A 20,283-nucleotide genomic window follows, 5' to 3' on the forward strand; every position below is an offset into this window, starting at 1 on the left:
AGATTAACATTAGCAACATAATATGGATTTGTTAAATGAATTAATAGCAAATTCAACAGTCACATTACTGTAATATCTATAGCCTATCCTATATCTTCTTGAAACCTGAATAACATTAAAAAAGAGTGTGTTTCCTATAGCTTAATTAATATTCGCTAGACTGAGATGGCTCATTATGATCAAAGTCATCATCACAAATATTTCCACTGGTCAGTCCATTTTAATCTATCGATAAGCATAACGCTTCAATGGGTCGACGACACCACTTGGTGAGCGAATAATTTAGGTTGTCACGCTCAAGCCCACACCCAGTAGGCCTACTATAAAACGTGTCCTCGCTGCAGACAGCTTCATTCACAACCTTCAACTGGAGAGAAAAACAGAGGGGCGCTATCGGTAAAAGGCATTGGAATGAACAGAAGCATATCGGCGCTTTTATTTCTGTCTCTAGGCATAATATTTGTCTGCGAAGGAGGTAAAAACATGATGGGAGAGTAATTATGAAGCGTTGGTGCTGTCTAAATGTGTTTGTTTTGTTTGCAATGTGTTACCAAAATGTTTCTAAACATTTTATTCACTCTTTTTCTTTTTTATTTGAGTTAATCTAATTCATTTTCTATCAGCTATCGAACATTATTTTTTTAGGGCTATATAAATTGATAGCCTTTGCTATATTTGGATATATAACCAATCTATGTGAATTGTTTGATATGTAGGCCAATATGTACATCGAAATAATCAGATAATTACACGTTTATGTGATCATCATTTATTACACTTAGTCTAACTTAACCAAAAATGTTTTTATGCAGGCAACCCTTGCTGCTCACAGCCATGCCAGAACCGTGGCGTGTGTACGGCCATGGGCGCCGACGACTATGATTGCGATTGCACACGCACGGGATTTTATGGCCACAACTGCACACAACGTAAGTTGTATCCTATGTAAACAAATCAACATTTAAAAAAAATCCTTTATTTTTTTTCTCCCTAGACACCTTATTAATATGCTTTTATCTTGATTTAACAGCTACATTATTCACGTGGATTAAAGTGTCTCTGAAGCCAACCCCGAACACAGTGCATTACCTCCTCACCCACTACAAGGGGCTCTGGAACATCATCAACAGCGTATCATTCCTCAGGGATGCTATCATGAGATATGTTCTGACATGTGAGTTGAGTTCAATAGCATCGTACAGTAGTCTTGATGAGGTTTCCTCTCTTGCCATTTGATCATGTCAAAAAACGAGTGATGTGAAGTTTTGCTTAGTCAAAACTAGGCCATTCAAAAAGTAGGGCTACCAATACAATAACATACAAAGTCATCACAGTTTATTTTGAATTGATGTTCATGAATTGTGCTCTCTCTGTCTACAGCTCGCTCTCATCTGATTGACAGCCCCCCGACTTTCAATACAGACTATGATTATAAAAGCTGGGAAGCCTACTCAAATCTCTCCTACTACACACGCACGCTCCCTCCTCTGCCCAAGGATTGCCCAACTCCTATGGGAGTCGTAGGTAAGCAAGCTCTTTCTCTCTCTCTCTCGCTCTCTCTATCCAAACCTGTTCTCTCAGATTTTTGAACGATGCCTCACCTCCATAGCTTCATTACATCATGCACATGTCTGACAGTCCCTGTAGAGTAGAGCTGGCTGCTTGCCTGAGGTTTACTGTGAGGGAAAATCATACTCACTGAGCCACACCAAAATTTGTGTGGCATTCCCATGCATGCTTTTGGTTTGGTGGACATAGGATCAGGTTATTCTATTGTATTGGCAATATATTTCAGTTAATGATAAAAACAAGCACCATCTCCTGTATATCTTATAAAACTACAACATTTAAAAAAGCAAACCTCTAAATTAAACCAATCTCTCTGCTTTCCTCCATTCAGGTAAGAAGGAGCTGCCTAATGCCGAGATGATGGCAAAGAAGCTCCTGATCAGGAGGAAGTTTATCCCAGACCCTCAGGGCTCCAGTCTGATGTTTGCCTTCTTTGCCCAACATTTCACCCACCAGTTCTTCAAATCCGACCAGAAGATGGGGCCGGCCTTCACTAAAGCCAAGGGCCACGGGGTGAGTACCAACACTGGACAGCACCAGCACAATAACAGCACTGAACATTACAACATGGTTTTGCCCAGGGATCAAATGACAGGGGGGCTAGTTGGGTCTTGGCAACCCTGGTCTCACCTTAGAGATTGAGTTAACTGAAGGAAGACATCTCTTATGTATGTAGATCTACGTACAGTACATTCGGAAAGTATTCAGACCCCTTGAATTTTTCCACATTTTGTTACATTACAGCGTTATTATAAAATCTATTACATTATTTATTTTTCTCATCAATCTACACACAATACCCCATAATGACAAAGCAAAAACAGCTTTTTAGAAATGTTTGAAAATGTATTAAAAATAAAAAAACAGAAATACCTTATTTACATAAGTATTCAGATAGGAGACTCGAAATTGAGCTCAGCTGCGTCCTGTTTCCATTGATCATCTTTGAGATGTTTCTACAACTTTATTGGAGTCCACCTGTGGTAAATTTAAATTGATTGGACATGATTTGGAAAGGCACACACCTGTGAATATAAGGTCCAACAGTTGACAGTAAATGTCAGAGCAAAAACCTAGCCATGAGGTCAAAGGAATTGTCCGTAGAGCTCTGAGTCAGGATTTTGTCATGGCAAAGATCGAGGGAAGGGTACCATTTCTGCATCATTGAAGGTCCCCAAGAACACAATGGCCTCCATCATTCTTAAATGGAAAAAGTTTGGAACCACCAAGACTCTTCCTAGAGCTGGTCGCCCAACCAAACTGAGCAATCGGGAGAGAAGGGCATTGGTCAAGGAGATGACCAAGAACCTGATGATCACTCTGACAGAGCTCCAGAGTTTCTCTATGGAGATGGGAGAACCTTCTAGAAGGACCACAATCTCTGCAGCACTCCACCAATCAGGCCTTTATTGTGAAATGGCCAGACGAAAGCCACTCCTCAGTAAAAGGCACATGACAGCCCGCTTGGAGATGGCCAAAAGGCACCTAAAGGACTCAGACCATGAGAAACAAGATTCTCTAGTCTGATGAAAACAAGATGGAACTCTTTGGCCTTAATGCCAAGCGTCACGTCTGGAGGAAACCTAGCACCATCCATACGGTGAAGCATGGTTGTGGCAGCTTCATGCTGTCGGGATGTTTTTCAACGGCAGGGACTGTGAGACTAGTCAGGATCAAGGGAAAGATGAACGGAGTTAAGTACAGAGAGATCCTTGATGAAAACCTGCTCCAGAGTGCTCAGGACCTCAGACTGGGGTGAATGTTCACCTTCCAACAGGACAATGACCCTAAGCACACAGCCAAGACAATGCAGGAGTGACTTCGGAGCAAGTCTCTGAATGTCCTTGAGTGGCCCAGCTAAAGCCAGGACTTGAATCCAATCGAACATCTCTGGAGAGACCTGGAAATAGTTGTGCAGCGACACTCCCCATCCAACCTGACAGAGCTTGAGAGGATTTGTAGAGAAGAATGGGAGAAACTCCCCAAATACAGGTGTGCCAAGTTTGTAGCGCCACACACAAGAAGACTCAAGGCTATAATCGCTGCCAAAGGTGCTTCACCAAAGTACTGAGTAAAGGGTCTGAATACTTATGTAAACGTGATATTTCAGTTTTGAATTTTTTATTAATTTGCAAACAGTTTTTGCTTTGTCATTATGGGGTATCGTGTGTAGATTGAGGGAATAATTATTTTTAAATACATTTTAGAAGGCTGTAACGTAACAAAATGTGAAAAAAGTCAAGGGGTCTGAATACTTTCCGAATACACTGTAGGATCTTAAATTGATCACCCTGTTGCAGGAGAGCTTTCCTGCAATGTAGGAAATGTAAACCTTAGTGTATTTGAGGTTTAAAAAAGCTTCTGAAGTTTGTAATTTCCATTTTGAAAACTCAGACTTTATTTTCCCTTACTAAAAATGTATCAACCCTTACAAAAATATCCAATCATTATAATCCACATAATATTTAACTTTTCCTGTTGCTGCAGGATTATTTTCCTGCTGTAGCAAACTTGTTCAAATTAAGATCCTACATCTGTATGTGACTCACTTCAATGCTTGATTTCCAGGTGGACCTGTGTCACATTTACGGTGATAACCTTGAGAGGCAACACAAACTGCGGCTCTTCAAGGATGGCAAGCTGAAGTTTCAGGTACTGGACAGATCTTGTCAACTATAAATAACCTTGAACATCACTGAACAGATTCTGTTTGTCATATGCCCAGCTGACTGTCTCTTCTCTCACCTTTACTCTCTATAGGTGTTGGAGGGTGAGGTGTACCCACCTACAGTGAAGGAGGTAGGGGCGGATATGCACTACCCTCCCCATGTCCCTGAGTCTCACCGCTTCGCTGTGGGCCATGAGGCATTCGGCCTGGTGCCTGGTCTTATGATGTATGCTACCATCTGGCTGAGAGAACACAACCGAGTCTGTGATGTCCTGAAGGAGGTACATCCGGACTGGGATGATGATAGGCTCTTCCAGACATCTCGCCTCATTCTCATTGGTAAGCAGTCTAAGCGAGCAGTATGTGAAGAGAGATGTATAGGACTTGCTGCTCATTATCACAAGGAAGCCATGTGGTCAGATCCTGCAGATCTTACATAGTATCTGGATTGACATTGTCTATTGTAGCTTGTGCCGATCAAATATTGCATTTACTTGCAAACAGCTATTATATTCTATAATATTGTATGCAGACCCAATATTCTACAAAATTCTATCCAGACCCAAAATTCTATTGTATTTCGACCTAATGAAACAGTGTGAACCCATATTTACAGCAGTGCTCATTGTTTTCACTTCCTCTCTATGGTCTTCTCCTTTTACATGAAGTCCTTGATAGTAAATCAAATCAAACTTTATTTGTCACATGCGCCGAATACAAGAAGTGTAGACTTTACCATGAAATGCTTACTTACATTAACCAACAGTGCAGTTCAAGAAGAACAAAATATTTACCAAGTACACAAAAATAAAAAAGTAACACAATAACAATAACGAGGCTATATACAGGGGGGAAGTGACTATGCATAAGTAACAAACAAACAGCGAGTAGCAGCAGTGTACAAAAGGGAGGGGTGTCAACGTAAATTGCTGATTTTATTGTCGATTTTATGAATTGTTCAGCAGTCTTATGGCTTGGGGTTAGAAGCTGTGGAGCCTTTTGGTCCTAGACATGGCGCTCCGGTACCGCTTGCCGTGCGGTAACAGAGAAAACAGTCTATAACTTGGGTGACTGGAGTCTCTGACAATTTTATGGGCTTTCCTCTGACACCGCCTATTATATAGGTCCTGGATGGCTGGAAGCTTGGCCCCTGTGATGTACTGGACCGTTCGCACTACCCTCTGTAGCGGCTTACGGTCAGATGCCGAGCAGTTGCCATACCAGGCAGTGATGCAACCGGTCAGGATGCTCTCGATGGTGCGCTGTAGAACCTTTTGAGGATCTGAGGACCCATGCCAAATCTTTTCAGTCTCCTGAGGTGAAAAGATTTTGTCGTGCCCTCTTCACGGCTGTCTCGGTATGTTTGGACCATGATTGTTCGTTGATGATGTGGACACCAAGGAACTTGAATCTCTCGACCCACTCCACTACAGCCCCATCAATGTTAATGGGGGCCTGTTCGGCCCACCTTTTCCTGTAGTCCACGATCAGCTACTTAGTGTTGCTCACATTGAGGGAGAGGTTGTTGTCCTGGCACCACACTGCCAGTTCTCTGACCTCCCTATAAGCCGTCTCATCGTTGTCGGTGATCAGGCCTACCACTGTTGTGTCGTCAGCAAACTTAATGATGACGTTGGAGTCGTGTTTGGCCACGCAGTCGTGGGTGAACAGGAAATACAGGAGGCGACTAAGTACACACCCCTGATGGGCCCCAGTGTTAAGGATCAGCGTGGCAGATGTGTTGTTGCCTACTCTTACCACCTGGGGGTGGCCCGTCAGGAAGTCCAGGATCCAGTTGCAGAGGGAGGTGTTTAGTCCCAGAGTCTCTAGCTTAGTGATGATCTTCGTGGGTACTATGGTGTTGAACGCTGAGCTGTAGTCAATGAACAGCATTGGAGTGAGATTGAGTGAGCAAGGCACTTAACCCTAATTGCTCCTGTAAGTCGCTCTGGATAAGAGCTCTGCTAAATGACTAAAATGTCAAATGTGTTAATGTCAGTTAACAAAAGTTGTCGATCGGTCACTGTGTAAATAAACCTAATATGACAGCAGTTTAATAGCGCCATGTAAATTGGGGTTCAAAACAACACTTGAGAGTTGATATCACTCTGTGATATGTCAAAATTGACTTTATGGAGATTTTTAACAACTTCCCTCTCTTGTAAAAGGGATTTTGTTCCAGTGGGACAACCTGAAGTAAAGAGATGCATGCATATATAAAGAAACAACAAAGATTATAACTAATTGCCCCTCTCCTTGCATCCTTGCTGTAGGTGAGACCATCAAAATTGTGATCGAGGACTACGTGCAGCACCTGAGCGGCTATCACTTCAAGCTGAAGTTCGACCCAGAGCTTCTCTTCAAAGAGCGTTTCCAGTATCAGAACCGCATCGCATCAGAGTTCAACACCCTGTACCACTGGCACCCACTGATGCCCGACGCCTTCCACATCCAGGAGCAGGTCTACTCCTACCCACAGTTTGTCTTCAACACCTCTGTGGTCACCACACATGGAATCACCAACCTGGTGGAGTCCTTCACCAAGCAGATTGCTGGACGGGTAAGAGGCTCTTTTTTGTGTGGGATTTAGGTTGTACACTGTGGGCTCTGGGTGGCTGCTTAAGGTGTGGTTCAGAATTAGGAATGTAAATGGGGCCTGGTGAACCATGGTTGAAATGTGGGTGAATGATAATGGTAATGTTGCATGTTATTATGTGAGTTTTCAGCAGACTTTATATTTTTTTCTTTAGTGCTTACCCTGAGGGAATGTCAGTCATTCAAAATAAAGAGAAACTCATTGTTGTTTACGGTTCCTCCTTAGGTTGCTGGAGGTCGTAATGTCCCCCCTGCAGTGCTAATGGTGGCTCTGAAGTCCATAGAGAACAGCAGACAGATGCGCTACCAGTCCCTCAACGCCTACAGGAAACGCTTCTCCATGACGCCATACATCTCCTTCGAAGACCTCACAGGTGAGAACCACCATTAGCATCACAGCTATTACATAAACACTTATCATCCTAAGCATTGGGATTGAGTATATAGTGATAAGATTGTAATATAGTGATCGTTTAGTAGAATTAGCAGTAGAAGGTGTGACATCCTGTGGTATACTGCTTTCAATTAAGGCCTGTAAAGGGATGGATGGAAGATCATTAAAATAGTAATAAAACTAGCCTGGGCAGATGGAGCGTGCTGCTGTAAGTTATATTGGAGCAATACTGAGCTCCTTTTAAGGGCTACAGCAAAGGCAAACAGATGTGCACTTTAGTTAAAGATAGTGTAAGCAGTTAGTGATGGCAGAGAGCCGGGTGTAAACAGGCAGAGGGGCGTCTGGGAGGTCGACAAGCTCTACACTGCCTCACACAGGCCTACTGCATTCCTCTCAGAAAGAAGAAGCTTTTCTTTAATGACAGTGTGAGAATAAACAAAAAGTATGTGTGTGAAAAAGAATGTGTGAAAAAGAGCGAGAGACAGAGAGAGTGAAAGAGAAAGATGTTGAATGAGTTTGACGTACTTTCCATGTGTATTGTATTGCATCAAGTATGGAAACTCAATCTCTAAATGCTTATGAAACAGCTCTCAAACTTGTATCGTTTTCACTAACACTTGTTCTGTAGACAAAACACAGATGGCAAGACACGAGGTCAGATGTAGATACATTTCATCAGTGTGTCGTCATCATAATGTCCACATCAGTTTAGTCAGACTGAGATAAGCCAGGTTGAGTAGAGTACCTAACCTAACCCTTTCTCCCAGAAGCCAGACTGAGTAATGTAAAATTTCCCCCTCTCTGTGTGTGTTTCTCAGGGGATAAGGAGATGGCTGCAGAGCTGGAGGAGATGTATGGGCATGTGGATGCTGTGGAGCTCTACCCAGGCCTGCTGGTGGAGAAGCCAAGAACCAATGCCATCTTTGGGGAGACCATGGTGGAGATGGGCGCCCCCTACTCCTTGAAAGGCCTGATGGGAAACCCCATTTGTTCGCCAGAGTACTGGAAGCCCAGCACCTTCGGTGGGAGCATCGGCTTTAACATCATCAACACAGCGTCCCTACAGAGTCTGGTGTGCAGCAACATCAAGGGCCCCTGCCCTTTGGCATCCTTTCATGTGCCCGACGTAAAAGACAATGGATCCAATGTCATTAATTCCAGTACGGTACATTCGGGAAGTAACGATCCCAACCCCACAGTACTTCTAAGAGAAAGGACCACTGAGCTCTGATAAGACAATTAAGCATTTAAATGTATAAGCATTTAATGTATTTATTTATGTTAATATTTATTTAATTTATTGTATTCTTGAAGTGTTATTGAGAAATGTTTTTTGTAATGTCTCATTGTTTTGACATGACTTTTGTAAGTTTAAAGAAAACCAATCCTTATGTTAGGGTTATATTTATTCTAAGAGCTAATTTAATGTATTATGTAATTTTATTGACCTCAGAAATAGCACTAGCAATATTGTTTGTGTTTGTTTGTCATTTTACTTTGTTTAACAACTGATACTTGAATTCAACACGTTTAGTTGACAACATGACTCTAACATTCCATCTTAGCTGCATGTTACAATGTTACATTCCACCTAACTTACAGCTGCTTCTCCACTTATTATGCAAGGGTAAAGATAGCTAGGTATGTAAAGTCCATTGTACTGTGATACTGTAACCCTTAAAGTATTTTCTTTGTGTATTTTTATTCTTGAGCTGACTCCTTATTGTTCAAATAAAACACTGTCTATAATGAAATACATGACTTCATCTTTTCACATTTGCTAAATGACACTGCAGCAGAGATTGCTATCCTTATTCTCAATTCATGTATTTTTGTTTAAGAGGGCACTTTGTGCGAAGATAAAAATGTAGTTAGAGGTTCTTGTCTCAGTGCTGCCAAACCTCCCTCTTCCTCTCTCCCCTTTTCTGTCCTCCATATGTGACTGACCGCCTTGACTCGGTCTTACGTAGCAAAATTTGAAATTGTTTTTTTACATTGGATAAAAGCAGAAACAAAATGGTATATCATACACTGCTTTTGGGGAACATTGGGAAAGTAATTCTGCTATCAAAGTTGATAAACGTATAACCTCACTTTTGAGAAAATGGCCTTGACTGCTTTGGTACCTACTGGAGAGCTCTTCTTTGTCCACACCCATTCAGCATCGTTCACACCCTCTTAAGCTTTAGCTCCACCAATCTCTTAAGGGTTGATCCAAGTATTCTGTCCTAACAACAGCAGTCAAGCACCCAATCTAACTGGCTAACAGTTGTCCCAGTGACATTCTATTAAAAAGGACACTTGCATACTGGAGTCTTTTGTGATGTAGCTAGCTAAACAATGAACCGCAACTCATGACGTTACTACCCTGCATGAACCTGCAGGTAGCTAACCAACCAGGTTAAATGTTAGCTAGCTAATATCAGGTTATAACTAGCCAAGCAAATGGCTCTGAGAAATGAATAATACGATCATACACGTAACGTTGTCTAGTGAGCCAGTTAACAGTACACTAACTTGAAATGAAAACGACTTAGTCAAAATTAGAAACAAGTAACATCGGAAAATGTAGCTAGCTAGACTATCTTACCCGTATACATCATGGTTGGACACTTCTCCCTGTCACGGATGTCAGGGTTGCCCTGAGTTTGAAGATGTAATCCAGAGACAGGCGTTTTCTCCATCTCCTTAGCTATCATACACTAATTCCACTGATTTCAAAACTCAGTCCTCCAGAAAGTGGAGAGCAACACTTATGCAGTTCTATAAAGCAATATATATTTTTTAAAAGCAGCGTTAGACAGAATTACCTACACATACTAACCAGCTCAAATAGACATAAGCGTGCTATATGGCAGACCAATCTGAACTCATTATCTCAGCCAATCATGGCTAGTGGGAAGGTTGCTGACCTTTTCTGTGGCTAAACCAACTAGGCTCGTAATTTAACAATTGTATTTCTATTTACAGATGGCATGAAAGTTCACATGTTTCAGAAGGCCATTCTGCCAAAAAACGCAGATAAAAATGACTCTCGTGACCCACGACATACGCCTGTTTTCCTGAAACGGGTCACATATCTGCTGCAGGAGCTACAAACTTAGATTGGGACACACACACACACACGCACACACGCACACACACACACTTTAATAAGACAAGTGCCTAAGAAAAACAAGGTGACATGCCCAAATGACTATCGCTCCGTCGCACTCACCCCAGTCATCATGAAGTGCGCCAAGAGTCTGGTCATGGCCCACATCAAGGCCAGGCATGCTGGACCCACTCCAATTTGCTTATCCACCAACAGATCCACGGAAGATGCCATTTCCATCGCTATTCACACTGCAGTAACACATCTGGACAAGAGGAACACCTATGTGAGAAGGAACTTTATTGACTACAGTTCAGCATTCAACCCTATTGTTCCCTCCAAGCTCAAGACCAAGCTCAGAGCCCTGGGTCTGGACACCACCCTCTGCAACTGGATCCTGGATTTCTTGACGGGCAAACTACAGGCTGTGAGGATTGGCAACAACCCCTCCTCCACACTGACTCTTAACACAGGGGTCACCCAGAGATGTGTCCTCAGCCCTCTGCTGTACTTCCTGTTCACCCACGACTGCATGGCTTAGCATGGCACCAACTCCATCACCACGTCTGCTGACAACACCAAGGTTGTAGGCCTGATAACCAACAGCGACGAGTCAGTCTAAAGGGAGGAGGTAAGTGAACTGGAGTTGTGGTGTAAGGACAACAACGTCTCCCGCAACGTCAGCAAAACAAAGGAGTTGATTGTTGACTTCAGGAAGCAGAGGAGGGAACACGCCCCGATTCACATCAATGGGACTGCAGCAGAGAGAGTCAGTAGTTGTAAATCCCCCTGTGTGCACATCACCGAGAACGTGACATGGACCAATAACACCACTACTCTAGTTAAGAGGGTGCAACGGCTGAAGAAATGTGGTATGCCACCCTGGGTCCTCTCCAGATGCTACCGCTGTACCATCGAGAGCTTGGTCCGGGAATTGCTGACTGCAAGGCCCTCCAGTGGGTGGAGAAGACGGCCCTGTACATCACTGGGACTGAGCTCCCACCCTCCAGGACATCTACAATGCCTTCAGAAAATATTCACAGCCTTTTACTTTTTTCAGATTTTGCTGTGTTACAGTCTGAATTCAAAATGTATCAAATAAAAAAAATGTCACTGGTTTACACATAATACCCTATAATGTCAAAGTTGAATTATGGAATTAATTTTTACAAATTAACTTCTTGCAACTATAGGGGGTGCTGTTCCGCATTAGCATATTTGGGTCTCCAAATTAAACTGCCTCGTGCTAAATTCTTGATCGTACAATATGCATATTATTGTTATTATTGGATAGAAAACACCTTCTAGTTTCTATAGAAGTGAATTTTGTCTCTGAGTGGTACAGAACAATATCTACAGCACTTTTCATGACAGGGGTCAGTTTTCAGAAATTTTTACCCCTGATCTGGAGTCTGTTTTTAAGGCGACAGTGAATGCTATGAAGAAACCGACACTGCCTACGTCTTCCTCTGGGTGTCTGTACGTCATCACGTTTTGAATGGAGTCATTGCACAATCCCAGCCATTATAAAACCACAAAATGTATAGGGACCGCCCTTTCTCGTCGCGCGCCTGAAGCGTGAGGACATCGGACTTGCCTCATTCCAAATCGTTGTCTAACCAGCAATATTTCTCCGGTCATGTTTTCAGTCGTTATAGTTGTTAAAAACATCATAATGTAGTTAATTTGAACCGTTTATATAGCAATTTTAATCCGTTTAGTGCGATTCTGAGGAATTTATTTGTTGTGCACTCTGAAACTTTGGACACGTTTCGTGGTCCCGTTCGATCGTTAGTGGATATTTCGAAGGACAGAGGACATCTATCGACCAAAAGAAGATTCGACCCAAGAAAGGATTCTTTGCCCAAGATTCTGATGGAAGAACAGCTCACAGTAAGAACAATTTATGATGATAAATCGTGTTTCTGTCGATAAATGTTAAACGTTTATGTCGCCATCTTGTTTGCTATAGCTTCGCTTGGCGCAACCTGTATTGAAAAGTAAGGATAATTAAAAAAATGTAAATCAGCGATTGCATTAAGAACTAATTTGTCTTTCGATTCCTGTCAACCCTGTATTTTTTAGTCAAGTATATGATTAGCTTTCAATTAAACTAGATCACTCTGATAGATGACGTCAGACATATTGAGGCTTGATTTCCTAGTATTTTTATTGTGTAACCACGGTTTTGTATGGCTAAATATGCACCTTTTCGAACAAACTGTATATGTATGTTGTAAAATGATGTTACAGGAGTGTCATCGGAAGAATTCTGAGAAGGTTAGTGAAAAAATTATATATTTTGGCGGTGATTACGTTATAGCGCTCTTGGCTGGAATCGATGCTCTGGTAACGTTTGCACATGTGGTATGCAACTTATCGATTTATTGTGTTTCGCTGAAAAACGCTTAGAAAATCTGAAATATGGTCTGAAATCACAAGAACTGGGTCTTTCCATTGCTATGCTTTGTCTATTTTTATGAAATGTTTTATGATGAGTAAATTGGTCATACACGTTGCTCTATCTAGTAATTCTAGTCGATTTGTGATGGTCGGTGCAATTGTAAACTGTGATTTCTACCTAAATATGCACTTTTTTCTAACAAAAACTATCCTATACCATGAATATGTTATCAGACTGTCATCTGATGGGTTTTTTTATAGGTTATTGGCTATCAATATCTTAGTTGAGCCGAATTGGTGATAGCACCTGAAGGAGTAAGAAACTGATGGAGTTAGAATAGTGGTGTATTTTGCTAACGTGTTTAGCTAATAGATTTACATATTTTGTCTTCCCTGTAAAACATTTAAAAATCTGAAATGGTGGCTTTATTCACAAGATCTGTATCTTTCATCTGTCTTGGACTGTTTTGATTTTATGATCTTGTATGTATATGTATGCTAGCTTCTATGCTAATCAGTGTGTGGGGGGGATGGGGGGTGCTCCCGGACCCGGGGTAGAGGCTCGTTAGAGGTTAATAATGAATAAAAAGCTGAAATTTCTTGAGTCAATAAGTATTCTACCCCTTTGTTATGGCAAGCCTAAATAAGTTCAGGAGTAAAATTTTGCTTAATTAACAAGTCACATACTAAGTTGAATGGATTCACTCCGTGTGCAATAATAGTGTTTAACATGATTTTACTACATCATCTCTGTACACCATACATACAATTATCTGGCTCTCGCTTTAAATGACGTTCGGCTTCATAAAGCCTTCATACATGTGTTACAAAGCATCTGTAACCCTATGTCATGCTTTTTAAAGGGTTATGCCATAAATGTGGCATAACTGTGTGATTTAATCACCAATGTCAAATGTGACATAACCCATTATGTCGAATATGATATAAACAGCTTTATAAAAGGGTGACATGTTGTGCTGGAGGATGGCATACACTCTAAAGTGATGTCATGTTAGTCACATTACACCTAATCCCATTCCCAGACACTTCCGCCCATGAATTCTAAAGCCATGACATAATTTTCTGGAATTTTCCAAGCGTTTAACTTCTTTGATATAGGGGGCAGCATTTTCACTTTATGAATTGTGTGCCCATAGTGAACTTCCTCCTACTCTGTCCCAGATGCTAATATATGCATATATTATTACTATTGGATATAAAACATCTGAATGGATCGTCTGTGAGTATAACAGAACTCATATGGCAGGCAAAAACCTGAGAAAAAAATCCAAACAGGAAGTGAGAATTCTGAGACTGGTCGATGTTAAACTCATCGCCTATTCAATTCCCTGTAATATATGGATCTGTTTGCACTTCCTACGCCTTCCACTAGATGTCAACAGTCTGTAGAACGCTGAATGAAGCCTATACTGTGATGTGGGACCGGATGGGAGGTGTTTGAGTCAGTGGTCTGGCAGAGTGCCAGTTCTTAGTCACGCACTTTCCTCATGATATCGCCATGCGTTCCATTACTTATAGAGACTGAAAAGAATTCTCCGGTTGGAACCTTATTGGATATAAATGATAACAACCGCCTGAAGATTGACCAGTTTATTCGACTTGTAATATAACGTTTTGGAGTTTTCGTCCGACGTTTGCCTGCATCTGCACGAGCATTTGGACACGTGTACTACACATGCTAGCAAAAGTAGCTAATTGGACATAAGTAATGGACATTATCGAACAAAACAACGATTTATTGTGGAACTAGGATTCCTGGCAGTGCATTCTGATGAAGATAATCAAAGGTAAGGGAATATTTATGATGTAATTTCGTATTTCTGTTGACTCCAACATGGCGGAGAAATGTTGTTACATCTGAGCGCCGTCTCAGATTATTGCATGGTGTGCTTTTTACGTAAAGTTTAAAAAAAATCTGACACAGCGGTTGCATTAACTTCTCTGGGATAGTTGGGACGGTAGCGTCCCACTTGGCCAAAATCCAGAAAAAATGTAGCGTGCCAAATTCAAATATATTACTATAAAAATCAATCTTTCATGAAATCACACATGAAAGACAGCAAATTAAAGCTACACATGTTGTGAATCCAGCCAACATGTCTGATTTCAAAAAGGATTTACGGGGAAAGCACACCAAACAATTATGTTAGCTCAGTACATAGCCACAGAAAAACACAGCCATTTTCCCAACAAAAGATAGTAGTCACAAAAAGCAGAAATAGAGATAAATTAGAAATAGAGAGAATTACTAACCTTTGATGATCTTCATCAGATGACACTCATAGGACATCATGTTACACAATACATTTGTTTTGTTCGATAATGTGCATATTTATATCCACAAATATCGGTTTACATTGGCGCCATGTTGAGAAATGCCTCCAAAATATCCGGAGTAATTGCAGAGAGCCACGTCAAATAACAGAAATACTCATCATAAACTTTGATGAAAGATACATGTTTTACACAGAATTAAAGATACACTTGTTCTTAAGGCAGTCAACTTAGTGTATGTAAACTTCTGACCCACTGGAATTGAGATACAGTGAATTATAAGTGAAATAATCTGTCTGTAAACAATTGTTGGAAAAATTACTTGTATCATGCACAAAGTAGATGTCCTAACCGACTTGCCAAAACTACAGTTTGTTAACAAGAACTTTGTGGAGTGGTTGAAAAACGAGTTTTAATGACTCCAACCTAAGTGGATGTAAACTTCCAACTTCAACTGTAATTTAAAGTCAGACTCCTTTGGTCATTTATAACACATACATAAATGCCTCGTATCATTTGACGCTGTACTTATTATAAAGTCTGACACCTTTGGTCATTCATAACACAAATTGACTTATGAAATTATCACTAACAGTTAAAACAAATAAACATCAAAGACATTTACTTTTATTTGTACAAAAAATTTAATTAAATTCAGAAAGTTTCAAAAAGTCCAGCAATGCAATAACATTGAACATTACACAAGGCTGTGAATAGTGTAGCTAGTCCCTGAGCTGGCGGACAAATGGTTCTGGCCTCTTCCTGCTTGAGGTACTGCATGTTGGTTCCAACCTTAAAATGAACAACAAAGAAAGTTAGCAGGTGTCACGTTCCTGACCTGTTTTCTCTTGTTTTTGTATGTGTTTAGTTGGTCAGGGCGTGAGTTGGGGTGGGCATTCTATGTTATGTGTTTCTATGTTGGTTATTGGGTTGCCTGATATGGTTCTCAATTAGAGGCAGGTGTTTTACGTTTCCTCTGATTGAGACCCTATTAAGGTAGGTTGTTTCACAATTGTTTGTTGTGGGTGGTTGTCTCCTGTGTCTGTATGTTTACCACACGGGACTGTTTTTGTTTTGTCGTTCGTGTATGTAGTCTGTTCCTGTTCGTGCGTTTTCGTTTATTTGTAAGCAATCAAGTCCAGGGGCCTGTTGCACAAAGTAGAATTAAGACATCCGGGATAAATGACTCAGCTGAGCTCAATGAAGCCAAAACATGTGCGTCCAGGCTTAATTGGTTGCACAAAGACCAAGCCAGGATGAGCAGACACGGATTCATTAAGCCAGGTGAAACCAATCCTGGATAGGTGCGCGCTCACGGCTCACTCAAATAGACCCGCCACAGATCACAGATTAACTGATTTACCATGGCAACTAGAGCCGCGTACTTTTCCCCGTCGGAAGCACAAATCCTCATGGAGGCATACGAGGAGGTAAAATATATAATTAAGAAGAAAGGCAACACCGCCACAGTGATAAAGCAAAGAGAAAAAGGTGGCAAAGTATTGCAGACCGCCTGAATGCGTAAGTAGTGCACAATTACAACTCACCGCTCCGCTGAAACATCACAATTACAATTCAAATATTTAATTCACATCTCCAAAAATGCAGTTGTACTGTAATTATGAAACGGTTAAATTTTTAATTGAAATGCACTGCAGATATGAGTGAAATTGTGTAAAGTAATCCCTCACACTGTATAAAGCTATGATAAATTTTTTGATATTTTTACTGAAAACAAGCAAAAAATACCAAGTAATTTTTTGCAGTGTGACTCCATTAAATGTGTGTGTGTGTGTGTGTGTGTGTGTGTGTAGATTAAACATGAACGGGCCAAAACGGACATGGCAGCAGGTCAAAATCAAATACAAGAACATTCTGCAGAATGGTATGGTCCCTGACTAATATTTAACAAAGCACAAGCATATATTGTACCCGAAGGTGCCTGCTCACACATTGTCTGTACTGTTTTAGCAGTGAAAAAGAATACCCACAGACAAGGCACGGGTGGTGGGTCACCAAAGGCTGACCTTACCCAGCAGAGGACATGGCCTTGGAGCTAAATAAAGGCAGGCCCGTCTTAGAGGGATCCCTGGGGGAAAGAGACGAGCATAGGTTCCTCCCAAGATGCACCCGCTTCATTCAAGGTATGTCCTTCCATCTCTACATGGGATACAACCACATTCATATTGAATCAATTTGGACTGTCTGACTTTGGTTTACCTATTGCTTGCAGTGTCTGGCAGCACTGTGTTCCTGTTGAGCCACCAGCACAAGCACCAGACGATGCTGATCCAGTGAGTACTCCATCAAAGGCATACTGTAGGCCTGGCATGTCTTGTCTACTAGCTTCAATATGAATCCGATTAAATGTGATAGGGTGAAGGCCCCAGTGCAGCAGCAACAGCACATGATGGAGACGATGATGAGGAGGAGACCATCTCTCTGGATTCCAGAAGGCATGAGGTATCATGTTAAGACTGTGAAAGTACTATTTACTCTACAATGGTGAGGAGTCCTCATCAAAATCAAAAAATCTAATTTCTTTTACAGGACCCAGATGCTATACAGTGGGAAAACCAGCCTGGCAACATAGTGCGATTAATAAAAGGACACCACATCCTGCCAAATTCCAGCTGCGCTAATTGTATTGTGTTCACAGAGCTCACAAGCTATCAGAAAGTTGTATGGCAACCACCTCCGCGGCAAATAGAACTGGCAGACATAGACATTCAGTACAAGAAGAAAAGATGGAAAATTTGCACTGGAGTCCGAAATAAAAAAGAGGACAATTAGGAAACTGGACCTTGAAATAAAAAAACTTGAGAGGGAGGTGAGATATGCCTTCAATGTACACTGTATGCTAACTGTAACACAAATGTATTAATCATTATTTTTCTTTCCTCCCCCAGCTCCAAGAAGATGACACAGCTCAAAATAAAATTAGGTATATTCTCGTAAAGTCAAGTGAGCCATGACATATGAGCTCTTATTGTGAGCACACAGGACGGTGGCATCTTTCTAAAGTTTTTTTTATTTTCCCAGCAATCAGTACAACCAAGTCATCGTTATAAGGCATCGCCCTCTTTTGCCACCCCCCCAGCACCAGGTGTGGCCACTAGCCTATATGAAGGCCCAAAATTGTTGTTCCTTTCTGCTCTGACAATGGCATGCCCATTCGTGCGAGATGTGGTGGATGAAGAAGCACTTGTGCTGAGGAGAGCTTCAGGCGAGAAAGGGTCTTCAGGGACCGGTTGGACCCACTGGCCTTCCTGATGACCATCTATATGAAAGATACAGGTTTTCTGCAGATGGCATCAGGTATCTATGCAGACTACTGGGTCCAGGATTAAGCACCGCACTGCACGGGAGCATGCACTGAGTGTGGAGCAAATGGTTTGTGTGGCCTTGCGCTTTTTTGCTAGTGGAGCCTTCCTGTATTCAGTGGGGGATGCAGAACAGCTGAACAAGGCCACAATTTGCCGCACAATAAGGAGTGTGTGTCTGGCTATCAAAGCATTAGCAGATGTCTTCATCTCCTTCCTGGCCACAGAAGACTCTGTGACATCAAAGAGGAGTTCTATAGGATTGCAGGTAAGAGGATCTACAAATTACAGGACAACTGTTAACACATAGTAGGATACTCATTACTTTGTGTGACAGGTTTCCCCAATGTCATTGGTGCAGTGGACTGCACACACATAAGGATAAAAGCCCCTCAGGTGCCCATGAGGCCGATTTTGTGAATAGGAAATCCTTTCACAGCATTAATGTTCAGGTGAACATAACTTTTTGATATTGTCCATTGACGAACACTCTGCATTGCCAGTGATGTGCATTGATTGGTGTAATATTCCTCATCTTATGATTTCAGATGGTCTGCAATGCTGACTGTGTGATCAGCAATGTTGTGGCAAAATGGCCTGGCTCAGTCCATGACTCCAGAATCTTTCGGGCCTCTGAAATCTATCAGTGCCTATCACAAGGTAAGCCACACAACCCCTATTTATAACCATCATGGCTGTGTCAAGAATATCACTGTTTTTATGAGGTAGTAATGATGAGATTTTGTGTTGACAGGTGAATTCTCTGGTGTGTTGCTGGGAGACAGGGGGTATGGCTGCCAGCCTTTTCTCCTGACACCTTTCCCAGACCCCAGGAAGCACAGCAGGCCTACAACCATGCCCATGCCAGGACCAGGGCCAGAGTTGAAATGACCTTTGGCCTCCTGAAGGCACGCTTTCACTGCCTTCACAAATTAAGGGTCAGCCCTGTTAGGGCATGTGATATTACTGTGGCTTGTGCTGTCCTCCACAATGTGGCCTGCCTGAGGAAGGAGAGGGCCCAGAGTGCCACCAGCCATGGACTGGGACAATCCGGCAATCTTCCCTGATGACGACAGTGGTCGGCTGCTGAGGGACCAATATGTGTTGAATTATTTTAGTTAGTATGTGTGCTTTAAATTTTGGTTAATATGTCCTGCGGTGGCAGAGGAATTTGGGTTTTTTGGGTTCGTTTTTTGACGAATTTGGCCTCTTATGATGTTTGTGCGGTATACTGTGTGTAATACAAGGCTGCAGGGAGGCTCCTGCATCCATTCATTTGTCTGTTCAGTTGATGTGTATGGATTTGTCCTGCATTTATTTTAGTGTGCAGACATGCAGGGTGTGTTATATACAGACCTTTGAATGTGTATGTATCATTTTGTATAATATGCTTGGATTCTGTGCTTTCCATCTTGTAGAGTCACTGTGACTTCAGTTTCGAAAGGAGCTGATGGTTTACCTGCTTTGTTTTGTCCTTATTCAATAAAGGAACATAATGTTACACATTGTGTTTTTTATATTCATATGGAATGTGTATTTGTTTATATGACAGAGTACTAGGGCCACACTGAAGAAAAAGGATAAAGTCATAAATTTATGAGGCTGGTTCTTTCTGCAGAAAAGCTACAATTTGTTTTTACAGTTTTGATACTTATGACAATGTGATACTTAATATTCTGGCACATCAGCATGTCTTTGTTTATGAAACCATACTGAAGTACAATTTCACGAAATGCCCCACATCTGTCATTTTAAAACTGTCCTCCTTTAAAACAACTGGTTACAATATTATGACTTGTGTTTTTTTCCCCTCTGTGGCCCTAATATTCTATCATTTTATATATAGCCTTATAGTCTATGGGAAACTGTAAATTATCTAATGATAGCAACATCATCTAAAAATCATTTTTTATCCAAAATCATTGAAATTAATGATCACAAA

The 20,283-nt window shown here is 41.5% G+C and overlaps 1 protein-coding gene, 1 long non-coding RNA gene and 1 pseudogene across 2 annotated transcripts; all 3 read left to right on the forward strand.

Annotated features, from left to right (window-relative positions):
* The first annotated feature begins 350 nt into the window (after positions 1 to 350).
* Positions 351 to 8,899, forward strand: LOC111971482 (prostaglandin G/H synthase 2). The gene is made up of 10 exons (XM_023998276.2): positions 351 to 475; positions 813 to 929; positions 1,031 to 1,174; positions 1,381 to 1,524; positions 1,901 to 2,082; positions 4,138 to 4,221; positions 4,330 to 4,576; positions 6,511 to 6,797; positions 7,059 to 7,206; positions 8,045 to 8,899. Exons 1-10 carry the CDS (start codon positions 412 to 414, stop codon positions 8,455 to 8,457), a joined length of 1,830 nt encoding a protein of 609 aa, XP_023854044.1. The 5' UTR covers positions 351 to 411; the 3' UTR covers positions 8,458 to 8,899.
* An 8,357-nt stretch (positions 8,900 to 17,256) lies between these two features.
* LOC139028499 (uncharacterized) lies at positions 17,257 to 17,718 on the forward strand. The gene is made up of 3 exons (XR_011480708.1): positions 17,257 to 17,312; positions 17,395 to 17,610; positions 17,678 to 17,718. It is a non-coding gene; the product is annotated as an uncharacterized lncRNA (long non-coding RNA).
* Positions 17,719 to 18,165: 447 nt separating this feature from the next.
* LOC139028544 (putative nuclease HARBI1) lies at positions 18,166 to 19,842 on the forward strand (annotated as a pseudogene).
* The last annotated feature ends 441 nt before the right edge of the window (positions 19,843 to 20,283 follow it).

This window comes from Salvelinus sp. IW2-2015, linkage group LG13, assembly GCF_002910315.2.
Source record: "Salvelinus sp. IW2-2015 linkage group LG13, ASM291031v2, whole genome shotgun sequence".
Taxonomy (NCBI): Eukaryota; Metazoa; Chordata; class Actinopteri; order Salmoniformes; family Salmonidae; genus Salvelinus; species Salvelinus sp. IW2-2015.

Bases quoted from the DNA above. Each gene is read 5' to 3' on its own strand.
- LOC111971482 (XM_023998276.2), top strand. From the start codon at position 412: ATGAACAGAAGCATATCGGCGCTTTTATTTCTGTCTCTAGGCATAATA. The intron at 1,175-1,380 runs GTGAGTTGAGTT...CTCTGTCTACAG, and splicing joins CATGAGATATGTTCTGACAT to CTCGCTCTCATCTGATTGAC. The intron at 4,577-6,510 runs GTAAGCAGTCTA...TCCTTGCTGTAG, and splicing joins ATCTCGCCTCATTCTCATTG to GTGAGACCATCAAAATTGTG.